At 45.3% G+C, this 20,024-nt stretch overlaps 1 protein-coding gene across 8 annotated transcripts in view; it reads left to right on the top strand.

Annotated features, from left to right (window-relative positions):
- LOC141086293 (tight junction protein 2-like) overlaps window positions 1–20,024 on the top strand; it is an 80,403-nt gene that overhangs the window by 52,989 nt on the left and 7,390 nt on the right. For 3 of the 8 annotated variants that reach the window (XR_012231570.1, XR_012231572.1, XR_012231571.1), the window contains 2 exons: window positions 12,351–12,504; window positions 12,913–13,100. Coding sequence is in view for 4 of the 8 variants with exons in the window: in XM_073572242.1 (XP_073428343.1) it covers window positions 12,351–12,504; window positions 12,913–12,972 (214 nt within the window). In the remaining 4 variants the exon portion in view is untranslated. The remainder of the gene's footprint in view (window positions 1–12,350; window positions 12,505–12,912; window positions 13,101–20,024) is intronic. The other 5 variants (XR_012231573.1, XM_073572242.1, XM_073572243.1 and 2 more) reach the window with 2 other exon arrangements.

Genomic DNA, 20,024 nt, shown 5'->3' with positions numbered 1-20,024 from the left:
AAGGTAAAAGTGCTTGATGTGTATGGTTCAGTTGTAGGGTCGGCGGGCCGAGCTGGGGGTGTGTGTTCCCTCGATATACCTTGCAGTGACGTACAGACACACGATGAGGTAAGTTTCGGGTACAACAAGTCCAAGTTTATTCTCTTGCCGTCCACCTGACGGCCTCCGAAGTACACCGCACTTCAATTCACTTTGCTTCACTTATCGGCCCCCCGTTTCCAGGGCCGCTTCCCGCACACCGCACTTTACACCGGGGACGTACATTTACGCACTGTCCCCTCTTCACTCTTCGACGCTCCTGTCAGATCCGTCACTGTGGCTGCCTTAGGCCCGTAAACCAACAGCACTTTTACTGAACAGTCGTCTCTCTCTCTCAATACGGTATGCGTTTCCTCAGTGCCTCGTCTATACTGCGGTACTCTGGTGTCAGGACCACCCCCCTGACTTTCTCTCCTCAGTCCCCCTGGTTCGGTTTTCCTCACAGTGCACAAACTGTCGTAGTCCTCCTGTCACTGGAGCTCCCTCTGGGGACTGGAACTTTCTGGAACCCTCCTGTCAAATTTATACCATTCCTGGTTCCTTGTAACTCCGCCCCCCATGACCAACGGTTTCCTAAGCTGATGTCAACTCCTTTGCTCACACTCCTCCCTGCCTTCTAATGGTCAACCTAAGGTACTGCACGTCCACTACACTTTCTCAGCTGTTTCCCCACTGTAGTAACTGACACCTGTCTAAACTGTGCAAACCTTCCTTTCTCTATTCTGACAAGTCCGTCCGTCAGGTCACCTTCCCTACACAGCCATCAGTATTACAAATAGTAGTAGTATTTTGTGTCATTGCTTCATTGTGGAAAATTGGGATGAGTTTCTATGCCACACACAATCTGTGAATAGGAGTGGCAACGTTTTCGGAAGAAAGCTGCCATATTTTTTTAACCCCTTAACGACCGCCGATACGCCTTTTAATGGCGGTAATTAAGGGTACTAAAACCACAGCGCCGTTAATTCACGGCGCTGTGATTTAAGTGAATAGCGCCCCCCAGTGTCGGATTTTCTCCGGGGTCTCGGCTGCCAGGGGTAGCCGAGACCCCAGAGAACATGAATCGGTCGGTTTTTACCGACCCCCGCTTTTGCGGTCGCCGTTATTAACCCTATAACGGCGACCGCAAAAAAAAAAAGCCGCGATTTTACATTTAATTTCTCTCTCCTCTGATGTGATCGCACATCAGAGGAGAGAGAAATGGGGTCCCCGATCCTCCCCCCCGGTACCTCTCCGTGGCCCTCCGTCCCCTCCCGGTGGTCCCACGTCCCGCCGGCATCCTCCGATGGGCGCCGCCATCTTGAAAATGGCGGGCGCATGCGCAGTGCGCCCGCCGGGAATCTGCCGGCTCCGGCTGGCAGATTCCATTCATTATTTTGATCACTATGATAAATGATCATAGTGATCAAAATAAAAAAAATAGTACATAACCCCCCCGTTTATCACTCCCTTATATAGGCCAATATAATGAAATAAAGAAAATATTATTTTTTTCAGTTTTCCATTAGGGTTAGGGCTAGGGCTAGGGTTAGGGCTAGGGTTAGGGCTAGGGTTAGGGTAGGGTTAGGGTTAGGGCTACGGTTAGGGTTACGGTTGGGCTAGGGTTAGGTTAAGGTTAGGGCTCGGGTCACGACTAGGGTTAGAATTAGGGTTAGGGCGAACTAGAATTAGGGTTAGAATTAGGATTAGGGATTAGGGTTGGGATTAGGGTTAGGGGTGTGTTGGGGTTAGGGTTGGAGCAAGAATTGAGGGGTTTCCACTATTTGCCAACTTTGGGGGTCTAAAAATTGGGGTCTAAAAAAATCACTTTTGTGGAAATATAAAAAGACTTTTTATTTTCACGGCTTTTATGCGTTTATAAACTTTTGTGAAGCGCTTGGGGGTTCAAAGTGCTCACCACACATCTAGATAAGTTCCTTAGGGGGTCTAATTTCCAAAATGGGGTCACTTGTGGGGGGTTTCCACTGTTTAGGCCCATCAGGGGCTCTGCAAGCGCAACATGATGCCCGCCGACCATTCCATCAAAGTCTGCATTCCAAAATGGCACTCCTTCCCTTCCGAGCTCTCCCATGCGCCCAAACAGTGGTTCCCCCCCACATATGGGGTATCGGCGTACTCCGGACAAATCGCATAACAACTGTGCGGGTATGATTTCTCCTGTTACTCTTGTAAAAAATAAAAATTTGGGGGCGAAAAGATCATTTTTGTGGAAAAAAATAGATTTCTTATTTTCACGGCTCTACGTTATAAACTTCTGTGAAGCCCTTGGGGGTTCAAAGTGCTCACCACACATCTAGATAAGTTCCTTAATGGGTCTAGTTTCCAAAATGGGGTCACTTGTTGGAGGTTTCAACTGTTTAGGCACATTAACCCCTTCATGACCAAGCCTATTTTGACCTTAATGACCAGGCCATTTTTTGCAATTCTGACCAGTGTCCCTTTATGAGGTAATAACTCAGGAACGCTTCAACGGATCCTAGCGATTCTGAGATTGTTTTTTCGTGACATATTGGGCTTCATGTTAGTGGTAAATTTAGGTTGATAATTTTTGTGTTTATTTGTCAAAAAATCAGAAATTTGGTGAAAATTTAGCAATTTTCAAATTTTGAATTTTTATTCTGTTAAACCAGAGAGTTATGTGACACAAAATAACTAATAAATAACATTTCCCATATGTCTACTTTACATCAGCACAATTTTGGAAACAAAATATTTTTTTGTTAGGAAGTTATAAGGGTTAAAAGTTGACCAGCGATTTCTCATTTTTACAATAAAATTTACAAAACCATTTTTTTTAGGGACCACCTCACATTTGAAGTCACTTTGAGGGGTCTATATGGCAGAAAATACCCAAAAGTTACACCATTCTAAAAACTGCACCCCTCAAGCTACTCAAAACTACATTCAAGAAGATTATTAACCCTTCAGGTGTTTCACAGGAACTAAAGCAATGTGGAAAGAAAAAATGGACATTTTAATTTTTCCAACAAAAATTTTCTTTTAGCATCAATTTTTTCATTTTCACATGGGAAACAGGATAAAATGGATCCTAAAATTTGTTGGGCAATTTCTCCGGAGTACAACGATACCTCATATGTGGTCATAAACCACTGTTTGGGCGCACGGCACGGCTCAGAAGGGAAGGAGCGCCATTTGACTTTTTGAATGGAAAATATGCTGGAATATTTAGCGGTTGCCATGTCGTGTTTGGAGAGCCCCTGTGTGCATAAACATTGGAGCTCCTCCACAAGTGACCCCATTTTGGAAACTAGACCCCCCAAGGAACTTATCTAGATGCATAGTGATCACTTTGAACCCCCAGGTACTTCACAAATTGATCTGTAAAAAAAAAAAAATACTTTTTTTCACACAAATTTTCTTTTAGCCTCAGTTTTTTCATTTTCACATGGGCAGCAGGATAAAATGGATCATAAAATTTGTTGAGCAATTTCTCCTGAGTGCACAGATACCTCATAAGTGGTCATAAACCACTGTTTGGGTGCACGGCATGGCCCGGAAGGCAAGGAGCACCATTTGACTTTTTGAATGGAAAATTAGCTCCAATCGTTATCGGACACCATGTCGCATTTGGAGAGCCCCTGTGCACCTAAACATTGGAGCTCCCCCACAAGTGACCCCATTTTGGAAACTAGACCCCCTAAGGAACTTATCTAGACGTGTAGGGAGCACTTTGAACCCCCAAGTGCTTCACAAAAGTTTATAACACAGAGCAGTGAAAATAAAAAATATTTTTTTTTCCTCAAAAATGATTTTTAGCACACTATTTTTAATTTTCACAGGAGAAACAGGAGAAATTGGACCACAAATCTTGTTGTCCAGTTTGTCCTGAGTACGCTGGTACCCCATATGTGGGGGGGGAACCACTGTTTGGGCACACAGCAGGGCTCAGAAGGGAAGGAGCGCCATTTGACTTTTTGAAATGCAAATTACTTCCAATCGTTAGCGGACACCATGTCGTGTTTGGAGAGCCCCTGTGTGCCTAAACATTGGAGCTCCCCCACAAATGACCCCATTTTGGAAACTAGACCCCCTAAGGAACTTATCTAGATGTGTAGTGAGCACCTTGAACCCTCAAGTGCTTCACAAAAGTTTGACGCAGAGCCGTGAAAATAAAAAAAAAATTTTTTCCCTCAAAAAATTATTTTTTAGTGCGCAATTTTTTATTTTCACAAGGGTATCAGGATAAATTAGACCCCAAAATTTGTTGTCCAGTTTGTCCTGAGTACGCTGGTATTCCACATGTGGGGGGGAACCACTGTTTGGGCACACGTAGGGGCTCGGAAGGGAAGTAGTGACATTTTGAAATGCTGATTTTGATGGAATGGTCTGCGGGCATCATGTTACATTTGCAGAACCCCTGATGTACCTAAACTGTAGAACCCCCCCACAAATGACCCCATTTTGGAAACTAGACCCCCCAAGGAACTTATCTAGATGTGTGGTGAGCACCTTGAACCCCCAAGTGCTTCACAGAAGTTTATAACGCAGAGGCGTGAAAATAAAAAATATTTTTTTTTCCTCAAAAAAAATGATTTTTAGCTAGCAATTTTTTTTTTCACAAGGGTAGCAGGATAAATTGGACCCCAAAAGTTGTTGTCCAGTTTGTCCTGAGTACGCTGATACCCCATATGTGGGGGATGACCACTGTTTGGGTACACGTCGCGGCTCGGAAGGGAAGTAGTGACATTATGAAATGCTGACTTTGATGGAATGGTCTGCGGGCATCATGTTACATTTGCAGAACCCCCGATGTACCTAAACTGTGGAACCCCCCCACAAGTGACCCCATTTTGGAAACTAGACCCCCTAAGGAACTTATCTAGATGTGTGGTGAGCACCTTGAACCCCCAAGTGCTTCACAGAAGTTTATAATGTAGAGACGTGAAAATAAAAAATATTTTTTTTCCTCAAAAAAAATGATTTTTAGCCAGCAATATTTTTTTTCACAAGGGTAGCAGGATAAATTGGACCCCAAAAGTTGTTGTACAGTTTGTCCTGAGTACGCTGGTGCCCCATATATGGGGGGGAACTATTGTTTGGGCACACGTAAGGGCTCGGAATGGAAGTAGTGGCGTTTTGAAATGCAGACTTTGATGGAATGGTCTGCGGTCGTCATTACGTTTGCAGAGCCCCTGATGTGCCTAAACAATAGAAAACCCCCACAAGTGACCCCATTTTGGAAACTAGACCTCCCAAGTAACTTATCTAGATGCCTGGTGAGCACTTTGGACCCCCAAGTGCTTCACAGAAGTTTATAACGCAGAGACGTGAAAATTAAAAAAAAAAAAATTTTTCCACAAAAATATTTTTTTTTAGCCCCCAATTTTTTATTTTCCCAAGGGTACCAGGAGAAATTAGACCCCCAAAGTTGTTGTGCAATTTTTCCTGAGTACGCTGATACCCCATATGTTGGGGTAAACCACTGTTTGGGCACACGTCGGGGCTTGGAAGGGAGGAAGCACCGTTTAACTTTTTGAATGCAAAATTGGCTAGAATCAATGGTTGCACCATGTCGCGTTTGGTGACTCCCTGATGTGCCTAAACAGTGGAAACCCCTCAATTCTAACTCCAGCCCTAACCCCAACACACCCCTAACCACAGCCCTAACCCCAACACATCCCTAACCCTAATTCCAACCCTAACCATAACCCCAACAGACCCCGAACCCTAATCCCAACCCTAACCATAACCCTAACCCTAATTCCAAGCCTAACCCTAATTCCAAGCCTAACCCTAATTCCAAGCCTAACCCTAATTCCAAGCCTAACCCTAATTCCAAGCCTAACCCTAATTCCAAGCCTAACCCTAATTCCAAGCCTAACCCTAATTCCAAGCCTAACCCTAATTCCAAGCCTAACCCTAATTCCAAGCCTAACCCTAATTCCAAGCCTAACCCTAATTCCAAGCCTAACCCTAATTCCAAGCCTAACCCTAATTCCAAGCCTAACCCTAATTCCAAGCCTAACCCTAATTCCAAGCCTAACCCTAATTCCAAGCCTAACCCTAATTCCAAGCCTAACCCTAATTCCAAGCCTAACCCTAATTCCAAGCCTAACCCTAATTCCAAGCCTAACCCTAATTCCAAGCCTAACCCTAATTCCAAGCCTAACCCTAATTCCAAGCCTAACCCTAATTCCAAGCCTAACCCTAATTCCAAGCCTAACCCTAATTCCAAGCCTAACCCTCTTTCCAAGCCTAACCCTCTTTCCAAGCCTAACCCTCTTTCCAAGCCTAACCCTCTTTCCAAGCCTAACCCTCTTTCCAAGCCTAACCCTCTTTCCAAGCCTAACCCTCTTTCCAAGCCTAACCCTCTTTCCAAGCCTAACCCTCTTTCCAAGCCTAACCCTCTTTCCAAGCCTAACCCTCTTTCCAAGCCTAACCCTCTTTCCAAGCCTAACCCTCTTTCCAAGCCTAACCCTCTTTCCAAGCCTAACCCTCTTTCCAAGCCCAACCCTCACCCTCTTTTTAACCCTCACCCTCTTTTTAACCCTCACCCTCTTTTTAACCCTCACCCTCTTTTTAACCCTCACCCTCTTTTTAACCCTAACCCTCTTTTTAACACTAACGGAAAAATAAAAATATTTTCTTTATTTTATTAGTTCTGCCTACCTATGGGGGTGATAATCGGGGGGTTTATTTACTTTTTCTTTCATTTTGATCACTGTGAGAGTGATCAAAATGAAAGAATGGAATCTGCAGCCGGCAGATTCGGGCGGGCGCACTGCGCATGCGCCCGCCATTTTCAAAGATGGCGGCGTCCATCATCCGGACCCGAGGGACACCGGGAGGGACGGGGGGACTCAGGAGGTACCGGGGGGGGGTGAGGGGGGATCGGAGGCTGGCAGGGAGCAGAGGGAAGGGGAGGGGGGCAGATGATGACAGCGGCGGCAGATCGCCGCTGTCATTCAGTTGCGGGGGGGCGATCGCCGGTGGGGGGGGGTGGAATCGGTGTCTCCAGCCATGTCCGATGCTACAGCAGCGTCGGACATGGCTGGATTGTAATATTTCATCAATTTTCATTGATGAAATATTACTATCGCTCTGATTGGCTGTTAAAAGTGAAACAGCCAATCAGAGCGATCGTAGCCACGTGGGGGCGAAGCCACGCCCCCTGTGGTGAATTACAAAGCCCCCTGTATCTGCGGGTCGGGTGACCTTTCAGTGACCCCGGTCACCCGACCCGCAGGGGGGCTTTGAAGTCATGACGCCACATAGGCGTCACTGGTCAGATTTGAACCAGGTTTCATGACGTGGCGTCATTGGTCGTGAAGGGGTTAAGGGCTCTCCGAACGCAACATGGCATCCGATCTCAATTCCAGCCAATTCTGCGTTGAAAAAGTCAAACGGCGCTCCATCCTTTGCGAGCTCTGCCGTGTGCTGAAAAAGTGGTTTACCCCCACATATAGGGTATCAGCGTATTCAGGAGAAATTGTACAACAAATTTTGTGGTTGATTTTCTCTTTTAACACTTGTGAAAATAAAAAAAATTGGTTCTGAAGTAAATTTTTTGCAAAAAAAAGTTAAATGTTAATTTTTTCCTTCCACATTGCTTTAGTTCCTGTGAAGCACTTAAAGGGTTAATAAACTTCTTGAATGTGGTTTTGAGCACCTTGAGGGGTCTAGTGTTTAGAATGGTGCCACTTTTGGGTATTTTCTGTCATGTACACCCCTCAAAATGACTTTAAATATGATGTGGTCCCTAAAAAAAATGGTTTTGTAAATTTTGTTGTAAAAATGAGAAATCGCTGGTCAACTTTTAACCCTTATAACTTCCTAACAAAAAAAAAATTTGCTTCCAAAATTGTGCTGATGTAAAGTAGACATGTGGGAAATGTTATTTATTAAGAAATTTGTGTGACACATCTCTCTGATTTGAGGGCATAAAAATTAAAAAATTTTAAAATTGCAAAATTTTCAAAATTTTCGCCATATTTCCGTTTTTTTCATAAATAAACACAAGACTTATCGAAGAAATTTTACCACTAACATGAAGTACAATATGTCACGAAAAAACAGTCTTAGAATCAGCGGGATCCATTAAAGCGTTCCAGAGTTATAACCTCATAAAGGGACAGTGGTCAGAATTGTAAAAATTGGCCTGGTCATTAAGCTGCAAACTGGCTCTGTCGCTAAGGGGTTAAAATTCTGGACAACCATTTCATATCTCCGGACCCAATGATGAAACTGAGATTATTTTTTTAAGCTCGAAATATTCAGATATATGCAATTTGAGACAAAAAAGATTGCATGGTTTAATTAAAAATAAAATCCACAATTAGTTGTGCATCCCCCTTTTATTTTGTTTTTCCTTCATTTCTCTTGTTTTTCTCAGAAGCGCTTTCCAATGTCCTCCATTGTTAATCATTTACAAAGTCTGCTTGCCGAAAGCAGAACTAACTTGCTCAATCATGTGAAAACTGTCAGGTCAACCTGCACACTGCTCTGTATGTCACACAAACTGCTGCTTTTTCTGAACCAGTACTGGGGGAGGTGTGGTTTAGGGTAAAAAAATAAAATACATTCAAATATATCAGGATTGTTAGGTGTCTTAGGATTAATTAGCTCCTTCCCAATATACAGTAAGATGTGATATTCAGGAAGGTGCTTCTGCAAAAGGGCGTACTTTTATGTCTTTCGGGTAAATGGTTAGGGTACCGTTACACCTAGCGATGCACCAGCGATCCCAACCAGCGATATGACCCGGTCAGGATCGCTGGTGCATCGCTAGGTGGTTGCTAGTGAGCTGCCACACAGGCAGATCTCACCAGCGACATCGCAGGGGTCGGGGGTCGCTACTTACCTGTCAGACGGGGCGATCCTGCGTCCTCCCGCCCGGCTCCACGCGTCGCTCGTTGGCGCCACAGGAAGCCCAGCAGGAAGTGGCCGACGAGGAATGGTCCAGCAGCTTCTCGTGCGATCAGCGATAACCAGCGGGGGAGCCGGTCGGACGTAAGTATCACATGCAGCGATATCGTTAGCAATATTGCTGCTACGTCACAAAACCGGTGACTTTACAGCGATATTGCTAGCGATATCGCAGTGTGTAACGGGGGCTTTAGTGTCCAATGACACTGATTAGGTAAAGATGGCTACTGGCCCTGATGACCAGCCACCTTTACTCCTCACCTGTGGAGGCATCTGTCTGCAATCAGTTCTGACCAGCAAATAGCACCACTCTCAACATTGAAATGCCTTATCCCTCTGCCAGACATCACTTCTTCATGTTGGTGATCGTCAACCCAATAACAGAGCAAGCCCCTGCGGACTGTCATATGATTTGGTTTTGTGTGTCCGACCAATCAAATATCAGAACCACGACAGAAGCATAACTCCACTCCACTGTCATTGTAGTCAGGAATTGCATGTAGAGCGGTTACATGGCCTGTTTGCATCATATAAGAATTTTTATATACGAATTTCATGGGGGCATATTAGACACTGCCATATAAAGAATAACCGCAAAAAAACAAGTCACTACTCAGCTCTGTCAGTAGAAAAATAAGTTATAGCTGTCAGAATATGACCATGCACTAGCAGTTTTTTTTTTAGTGTTTGCAAGTAGTAATGCTTAAAAACCCCTATGCAAAACTGGTATCACGGTTACCATACTGATCCGAAAAATAAAGCGGTCATATTATTTTTATAGCTCATTGAACGACGTAAACCAATTCCTAAATTGCTAGTTTTTTTGTTCTTTTGCATCACAAAAATCTTAATAGAAAGGGAATAAAAATCCAGTGGTTGCTCCATATGTTTGGCATTACTCCAGTGAGGGGAGCCTACTTAACAATTTACCCAGCTGTCTCTCCAAATGCCTTCAATCTATTTGAGTAAAATCTGCAGTATTGCTACTTATCAAACTTTCAATTATTACCCTTTGTGAAAAATGTAAAATGTGGGGTGCAACAACATTTTAGTTGTTAAGTTAATTTTAATCAATGGCCCAATGGTATGAAATTGTGTGTAGGTATTATTATTATTGTACCTCCTAGATGGTATTGAGAGATCTTTAGGTCTACTTCACTTTGTCAGGCAAGCCCTATTTAAGTGACTTCTTGATTGAGAACAGGTGTGGCTATGGACTTTGAGCTCAGCTTCCCAAAGATGTGATAAACCACAGTTATTGGTTTTATGGAGGGTGAGGACAATTACTTTTTCACACAGGGCCCTGTAGGTTTGGATTTCTTTTTCCCTTAAAGGGAACCTGTCATCAGGTTTGGCCGATACGAGTTACGGCCACCGCCTTTCAGGGCTTATCTACAGCATTCTATAATGCTGTAGATAAGCCCCCGATCCAACCTGCAAGAGAAGAAAATTAGGTTTTATTATAGTCACCTGAGGTGCAGTCCGGTCTGAGGGGTGTTGCAGGTCTTGGTCCAGCGCCTCCCATCTTCTTGCAGTGCCACCCTCCTGCTTGCTTCATTGCTCCCTGGCATCGCGCTCCAGAGCTGGCGTACTTATCTGCCCAGTTGATGGCAGAGCAAAGTACTGCAGTGCGCAGGCCTGGCCAAACACACACATATAATACAACATGTAAAGAATATTTATCCACGCAGTGACAGTGAGAAAACTCTATTATAACTAAACACCGGCAGTAAGGTAATGTTCACATACAGGTAGAGAAGATTTAGTGCACATTCTACAAGGAATATCAACAGGTGCAGCATAAAGAGGACCTGTCACCAGGTAATGCATGTGATTTGGGTTTCGAAGACCTCATTCTCATGCAGAAGATAGTTGCAGAGTTTGTTTCCGTAGGACAAGCGGTGAATCCTCCCTGCTAGTAGTAATGTGTACTGGTCATAGTGTACACTTTCTTCTGACCCCACTTACCATTTATGTGTTTATTAGTCAAAATTCAAGGAGAAAACAGACCAGACAAATAAAGGTATGCACACCTGATGCAATATAGATGTGAAATATGTACAAATAATTTTATTAGAAACCTGAGACATTAGTGTATATTGAACAATGTATCACACCCCCTGAGCCAAGACCATATCAGTCATTTACTAATCAAAACTACATTACTGGATAAGTATGACATATAGATATATATATATATTCAGAAATATGCCAAATATAATTTTCAAGGACATCAAAAATTACCACTCGCAAAAGTGCCAGAATAAATCAATATACAAATACTAAAGGCTGCAGAGACCTGCTGGATAGATAGTAGAAGAAATTAGTCCATTATACACTCTGAGGCTGTAATGGCTAGAAGGTCATCTGTGCAAATGCTGCATGTGGGATCACCGGATATAGACTGCAAGTAACATGATGTAAAAAAGTGCAGCCAAAAAAACAGATGCAAATTGAAAATGACAAAGTGGAGGTAGAAATAAGTAGAAATATCCCTGAGTATGGCTACATGACCGGCCCTGGAGATCTCATGTGGCAAGCCAAAATGAGCAGTGTCCACATGGAACAGGGGTGTGGGGAAAGCCCCACTCGTATCGCTACTGAAAGCAGCTTCGTCAGGGGAAGTATGTCTTCGAGTCTAGTCACAAAGAATATATATAAAATAATTAGTGCGTCAATCAATTACTGGTATGTAGAATCCGCCGATTGGTCCAAACAGGGAGGCAATCTAGCCAGGGATGCAGTCATATCATGTGAACAAGGCCAAAAGTATCGTAGGGCACGTATGCGCAATGTTTATTAGTCAAGAGACTTAACCCTTCCACTGCCTCTCTGCAGAGATTACTGCTGCATTAGCTGGAGGGAAGCAGTACCTCTTCACGGCTGTTGGCCACACCATCTACTGCAGGGGTGCACAACAGTCCTCAAGGACCACCAACAGGGCATGTATTCAGGATTTCCTTTAGTATTGCACAGGTGATAGTTTAATGATCTACACAGGTGATTCCAACACCTAGTGCAATGCTATGGAAATTCTGAATACCTGCACTGTTAATGGTGCACCCCTGATCTGCAGTGTTTTAGAGGAAGACTTTATAATCACTAGGGGTCCTATACAAAATCTAAACCACTTGAGCCCCAAATGTTACTATATTGTCCCGATCCTTTTACAACACTGTCTGCTGTATTACATGGATGGAGATTTCAATTTAGCACTACGTAAACTGAAATCTCGCAGGACAACAGCATCAGGCTTTGCGTCTGTATGTTTCATTGATCATATAATAAATAAATGTTTTGCAATATTTATACATAAACTTTCCATTTTTTATTTTCCAATCTTCTTTCTTCGATATGGTGGAGGAGAGTTTACTGTGTTTCTTTATAAAGGTCATTATTTCTCACGACATCCTGTTTATTTTTAGATAAATGGTATTTTAACAGAGAACATGTCTTTGAGTGAGGCCCAGGCATTGATAGAAAAATCAAGAGGGAAGCTGCAGCTTGTCGTCCTAAGGGACAAACGTCAGACTCTGATAAACTTGCCTTATGTGGAAGACAGTGATTCTGAAATGGAAGGTGATGTTTTTAGTTACTACTTTCAAACAATATTTCAGTGTTATCAAAATGTGTTTACATCTGTTTCTATTCTTTAAGTGCGTCTACACTGGCTGATGGCAGCCTTTAAGAAGTGCACGACAATCAGCAGTTATTAAATAGTTGGTTTAAAGAGGCCAACTACATCTCCATGTGCATAAAACTGTTAACATGAAACTTCTGCTCGCATTGCATATCATTCTTCTCGGCAGCACGTACTGTTTATACAGGACGAAGTGCTGCCGGTAAAAAATAGCTGTTAATCAAGCTTACATGTTGATCTGACAAGCAAGCAGTTGACTGTGTGTTTCACCATCTGATAATTGGGAAATGAGCGTTCTTAGGAATACTCCTTGTAAAGACACACTCACACACACACTGTCTTTCTAGGAGTCGCTGCAGGTGAGAAACAGGACAGCCAGGGGATGCATGGACACCACAGTGCGCGAGGTACAATGGAGCAGGACTTGGCAGAAAACGTGACGGCTGGGGAGGCACCAGGGGGCGAAGCCAAGCTCCGTGAACGGACATGAGCCGACAGCTCAGTGAACGCCAGATACGTAGCCAGGCAAGCCGAGGTCAGAGCCAGGGACGAGACACAAGGATGGTGGGGAACGAGCCGAGGTCGGTAGCCAGGCTGGAGTGCAGGTCCAAAGAACAAGACAGAGAGTGGTCAGGGACAGAGCCGAGGGTCAGAACCAAAGAGTACAGAGCAGTACCGAATCAAGAGACAGAAGCAGAAACAGAGTTCTAGCTGGGTCATACACTGGAAAACACAAATATTCAGAGGCGCAACAATATCAGAACGATAGCCTGCGTCAGCAACTCAAACTGGGTAAGCCGAAGTATCACTGATACAGAACCAGGCCAGAAGCAGACCTAAATAGCTTTCCCACAACCAAAGGGAGACTAAACAAAGTTAACCCCTACCTGACCAGGACGGGAGTGAAAACCCCACCCAGAGTCATGATGGTACCCCCCTCTCAACGGGGTCCACCGGGCCCCCAGTTTTCCCAGGATGCCTGGCATGAAACGACCGGACCAACCGATCAGCATCGATGGAATGAGCTGGAAATCATGAGCGATCCACCAGATCATACCCTTTCCAATGTACCAAATACTGCAAGGTACAGCGAACCTAACGGGAATCCACAATGCGCCCCAACTCGTACTCCATGTGACCATCCACAAAGACCGGTTCAACAGAAGTCGAAGGCTCCTCCTCCATCGCCCCCAATGGTTTCAGAAGAGCCTTATGGAAATCATTGAGGATTTTGAAGGAAGGTGGAAGCCGCAAACCTAAATGCCACAGGATGAATGACCTCAGTAATTTCATATGGGCCAATAAATTTAGACCCCAGTTTCACTGATGGAACCTTAAGTTTAATGTTCCGAGTAGACAACCACACCTTCTCCCCAACCTCGTAAGTCCCACAATCTGTCTCTTATCTGCAAAAAACTTATACTTCCTCTGGGCTCTCTCGATATTCCTTTGGATCACCTTCCACAATTCTTTCAAATGCCATACCACCCCATCGACTCCAGGAAACCTGGAATCCAAATGTGAGAATTCCACGAAATGCGGACTGAAACCATAGTTAACCAGGAAAGGGACACACCAGTGGACTGACTCAAAGTTGTTAAGCGCAAACTCAGCCAACGGCAATGCATCACACCAATCATCCTGTCTAGAAATGGACAAACAATGCAGAATTTGTCCAAGGATTGATTTGGTTCGCTCCATCTGACCATTGGTCTCTGGATGGTATGCAGAAGCGAAGGATAAGGTAATACCCAACCTTTTACAAAACGCCCTCCAGAACTTCGAAATTAACTGCACACCATGGTCAGACAACACATTCAACGGCACACCATGCAAACGGACCACATACTGCACAAACAACCTGGGCAAAGTTTCCGCAGAGGGCAAGGCAGTCAAAGGTACAAAATGAGCTTGCTTAGAAAACCTGTCCACCAAAACCCATACCACAGTATTGACCCTGGATGGAGTAAGATTGGTGATAAAATCCATGGACAGGTGGGTCCATGGTCTATCAGGAATTGGCTAAGGCAAAAATTCCCCGGCCGGCTGGTTATGAGAGCCCTTAGCACGTGCACAAACCCTACAAGCAGACACAAATTTATCAACATCAGAAGCAAGCAAAGGCCACCAAAAAACCCTCACATTGGCCCCTGGATAGCCGAGATCCCAGGATGTCCACTCAAAGCAAACTCATGAAACTCGAAGAAGCCTGAGACGCAATTGCACCGGAATAAACCATTTACAATCAGGCTTAGAGCTGGGTGCTTGAGACTGAGCCTCTATAATCTCCCGTTCCAACTCAGATGTAACATCTGCAGCCGCCACCACCCCTGGTTGAAGAATGGACGATGGAGGCTCAGGAGGAGACACTGGAACTAAACTCCCAGACAGAGCATCAGCCTTAATATTCTTAGATCCTGGACGAAACTTAATCGAGAACTGGAAACGAGAAAAAAAAACAACCACCTTGCATGCTTAGGAGTCAACTTTTTGGCCGATTCAATGTAAGCCTGGTTCTTGTGGTCAGTCACCACAGTAATAGGATGAGTAGCACCCTCTAAAAAATGCCTCCATTCCTCAAAAGCTAACTTAACCGCAAGAAACTCTCGATTTGTCTACATCATAGTTTTTCTCGGCCGGGGAGAACTTCCTGGAAAAGAAGGCATGGGGTCTCAAATTGGTCAAAGTGGTGGGCCCTGTGACAACACTGCCCCCACCCCCACCTCAGAAGCATCCACTTCCACAATAAAAGGCTTGGATGTATCTGGTTGGACCAGAACCAGAGCTGACATGAAACTTTTTTTTTTTTTTAATGACAGAAATGATGCTATGGCTGCATTAGACCAATTTCTAAAATCCTTCCCGTTACGTCTCAGATCAGTGAGGGGTTTGACCACCTGTGACCCATTCGATAATAGCGAATCCCAAGAAGCGCTGCAAACCCTTAAAATCACGGGGCTGATCCCAGTCAATGATGGCCTGAACCTTCTTGGGATCCATGCGAAACCCCTCCTCTGAAACAATGAACCCCAAAAATATGACCGTTTCTGAACAAATAACGAGCACTTTTTCAACTTGGCAAAGAGTTGATTCTCCTTGAGCCTCAGGAGAACCAAACGCAGATGATCAAGATAAGTTTTCTTATCAGACGAATAAATGAGGATATCATCCAGATATATTACCACAAAACGTCCAATAAAGTCAGAGAACACAATATTGATAAAATTTTGAAAGACTGCTGGGGCATTGGTTAAACCAAAGGGCATAACAAGATTTTCAAATAATCCCTCAGACGTGAGGAACGCTGTCTTCCACTCGTCCTCTTCACGCACTCGTATCAAATTATAGGCCCCCCGTAAATCCAGTTTAGAAAACCATTTGGCCCCAGACAGTTGGTTACACAAATCAGGAATCAGAGGAAGCGGGTATGCGTTTCAAACAGTGATCATCCCGAAAGTCGAGGCAATGGTGAAGACCACCGGGTTTTTTTTTTCTTTTTTCAAAAAAGAACCCGGCTGTCACAGGAGAAATAGGAGGGCAAATGTGCCCTTTACAGAGACTCTGACATATACTCCTTCATGGCAACCCACACAGGACCCAAGGGATTGAACAAACGGGCCTTGGGCAATTAGCACCTGGAATCAGGTCAATGGCGCAATCAAAGGGGTGGTGGGGTGGCAGAGCCTCAGCCTCGCTTTCGGAGAACATGTCTTCGAAGTCCAGGTACTCCGGAATATCCTCCAGACCGACAGATGACAGTTACAGATTTCAGACATTTGTTAACACAGTTCGGAACCCATTTTACAATCTTCTGAGCTTCTCAATTAATGTCAGGGTTGTGACTAGAGATGAGCGACTTTGCCTTTTTTTCGGGTCGAGTTGGGTTTCATGAAACCAGACTTTCTCAAAAGTCAGGTCAAACGAAATCGGCAGATTATCGTGAAAAGTCGAAGGCAGACTGAAACACGAAACCCAATGCAAGTCAATGGGAAAGAAAAGTCGGCAATGAGTAGAGGACAGGAAACGCACCTACAGTGCCCATTTTAATGCCAAAAACATCAATTCTTATTACTTAAGCTTGTCAACCTTAATTTACTTTATAATAATAGTTAGGCATTGAAAACTGGGGGTTATTTGGCTAAAGCTGTGGGGGGGGTAGGGCTGGCTCCAGATTTTCGTGGGCCCAGGGCCAAAGAGTGTCAATGGGCTCCTTTAACACATGCCACAATTCATGATCCTCTGATACGGCAGAGAAATAGCGGTATAGTACAATGAAAAATACTTCACTTCTTCTTACATCTCATGACTGATATCCATTTTAAATTCTCCAATAGCTCCAAAAACGGACAGTATATTACTCCATACAGAATCATTGGTCCCATATAATGTTTGAAACAGTATATGATGAGCTCCACATAATGCTACAGTATGTTGGTCCCCATGGATGAAGCTCCACTGTGTTATGGGCCCAAATAATGCTCCAAATATAATGGGCCCCATTTCTAATGCTCTAGTGCATAATGGGCCCTGTAAATGCTGCTCCAGTGTCTGATGTCCACCTTTTGGAATGCTCCGGTGTATGGTGGGCCTCGTATATCATTCTCCAGAGTATAGTGCTCCCCAAAAATAGCTGTCCCAACATTGAAAACAATTAAGTCTCGCTAGGGAATCCCTGTACTAGTCTGGACTCCTCGTCGTCCCCATCTTCCATCTTACTGCACTTGGACTGTTTAGGCAGAGGGCGTACAGACGTGATGTCATCGCGCTCTCTGACCAGAATGTCACTGTCAGGAAACGCGGCAGATGTCACGGCGGTGGAGCAGGGAGAGGTAAGTATTTCAACTTTGCAAGTGCTGTGATCCTGAGCAAGTAGGGGGCCCCACTCATTGGCGACGGCACTGGCACAGGGCCCCTCATAGTACGCCGGTGTGTCTGATGGTGGGGGTGCACACCCGCCATCAGAGACACTTGATTCTACTATGAGGGACCTTGTGCCAGTGCTGTTGCCAAACAGTGTGCCCACCCACCTGTCCAGGGCAATGGCACTCGCATGGGTGAGTGCGCCGGGTGGTGACCCCGGCCCTGTGGGTGGAGGCAGCCTAGTTAGGGAGGTGAAAAAATAGGCATATGTTGATGTTGGACATTCAGCAGCTGCAAATGGAGTAATTGGAGAAGTCCGCATTAGAGGAGGACAAAAGCAAGCCATTTTTCTGGCAACCTACGTGTCAGCAGGGGGAGGGTGGGACAAAATCCTTTGAAACCCGTGCATGGTTCACGTTAATGAAGGTTAGATCATCAACATTTTGGGTCGACAGACAGGTCCTTTTTTCTGTCAGGATTGATCCAGCAGCACTGAAGACTCGTTCAGATAACACACTAGCTGCATTGCAAGCGAGCTCCTGTAAGGCATATTGTGCCAATTCAGGCCAGGTGTCCAGTTTACAGGCCCAATAGTCAAAGGGGAATGACCGGTGAGGGAGAACATCGATATGGGAGAAGTAATTTGTTACCATAGTTGACAACTGCTGTCTCCTGTCACTTTCAATCGATGCAGTATTACCAGTCGTGTGAGCGGTACTTGAAAAATCAGTCCACAACATGGTCATGAAATCCCTGTGTCCAACGCCACTTCGGTTGCATGCACCACGAACACCTCTTTCATGTTGCCACCTATGGCTTGTTGGAAAAACATCACCGCCGCTGTGTGCTGGGAATGCCTCAAACAAGCGGTTTACCAGAGTTGCTTGTTTGTTAGCCAATATTAGCTCTAGGTTCTCCTGTGGCATGATGTTTTGGAATTTGCCTTTATAGCGTGGATCAAGGATGCTGGCCAACCAGTAGTCGTCATCGTTCATCATTTTGGCAATGCGGGGGTCCCTTTTTAGGATCTGCAAGGCATAATCAGACATGTGGGCCAATGTTCCAGGTGTCAATGATGCACTGCGAGTGCTGGGTGGAGGAGCACTTTCTGGCAAATCCACATCCCTCCAGTCACGCACAAACCCTGTACCTGACCTTGCCACGCCAAAATTTTTTCTTGCCCCATGAGAAGCATCCTCCTCCCCAAAATAATCATCCCCATCATCATCCTCCTCATCCTCTTCCTCTTCTTCCTCCACCTTGTCCACGAGACTTCCCTGAGCAGACAATGGCTGAATGTCATCAAGGCTTCCCTCCTCCTCTTCCTCCTTGGCTGCAGACGCCTGCTCCTTAATGTGCGTCAAAGTTTGCATGAGCAGACGCATAAGTGGGATGCTCATGCTTATGATGGCATCGTCTGCGCTTACCAGCCGTGTGCATTCCTCAAAACACTGAAGGACTTTACAGAGGTCTTTTAGCTTCGACCACTGCACACCAGACAACTCCATGTCTGCCCTCAAACTGCCTGCCCGTGTATCCTCGCACACATGAATTACAGCCTGCCTCTGTTCGCACAGCCTCTCAACCATGTGCAGGGTGGAGTTCCACCTTGTTGCAACGTTGATAATTAGACGGTGCTTGGAAATGTGGAGCAATCGCTGCAGCTTCTGCATACAACTGGAGTGTACGGGCGACCGGCGGATGTGCGAGCACAGTCTTCGCACCTTCTGGAGCAGGCCTGTTAACTCCGGATAATTATTGAGGAAGCACTGCACCACCAGGTTCAAGGTGTGAGCCAGAGAAGGTATGTGTCGGAGTTTTGAAAGGGCTATAGCTGCCACAAAATTCCGGCCATTATCACTAACTACCTTGCCTGCCTCAAGATGTAGACTGCCCAGCCATGATTCAGTTTGTTGCTGCAAGTAGTCGGCCAGTACCTCCGCGGTGTGTCTGTTGTCTCCCAAACACATCATCTTCAGCACAGCTTGCTGACGCTTACCACTAGCTGTTCGATAGTGGGACACCTTGTGTGCAACACTGGCAGCTGCGGATGGAGTGCTCGTGCGACTGTGCTCTGTGGATGAGCTTTCGCTTCTGGAGGAGGAGGAGGGTCGAACGCCTACAGCCAACTGTTTCCTATACCGTGGGCTAGGCAGCACTGTCCCACCGCCGCTGTCCCCTGTGGACCCTGCATCCACCACATTAACCCAGTGCGCAGTGATGGACACGTAACAGCCCTGGCCATGCCTACTGGACCATGCATCTGTTGTGAGGTGCACCTTTCCACTCACTGATTGCTTGAGTGCATGGACAATGCGGTCTTTCACATGCACGTGGAGGGCTGGGATGGCTTTTCTCGAAAAGTGCCGACTGGGTAGGTCATAGCGTGGTACTGTGTAGGCCATGAGCTCGTGGAAAGCTTTGCTTTCAACCAACTGGTAGGGCATCATCTCTAACGAGATTAGTTGAGCAATGTGGGCGTTCAAAGCCAGTGTACGCGGATGAGAGGATGAGTACTTTCTTGTCCTACTGAGAGTCTCTGGTAGGGTGAGCTGGACTTGAGAGCTGCATATGGTGGAACTAGCGGTGGACATGGCGG

This window comes from Dendrobates tinctorius, unplaced genomic scaffold, assembly GCF_039654945.1.
Source record: "Dendrobates tinctorius isolate UK_male_01 unplaced genomic scaffold, ASM3965494v1 ptg000031l, whole genome shotgun sequence".
NCBI classification, from domain to species: domain Eukaryota; kingdom Metazoa; phylum Chordata; class Amphibia; order Anura; family Dendrobatidae; genus Dendrobates; species Dendrobates tinctorius.
Note: the sequence above shows the minus strand (reverse complement) of the source record. Positions and strands in the feature narration are given on the sequence as shown.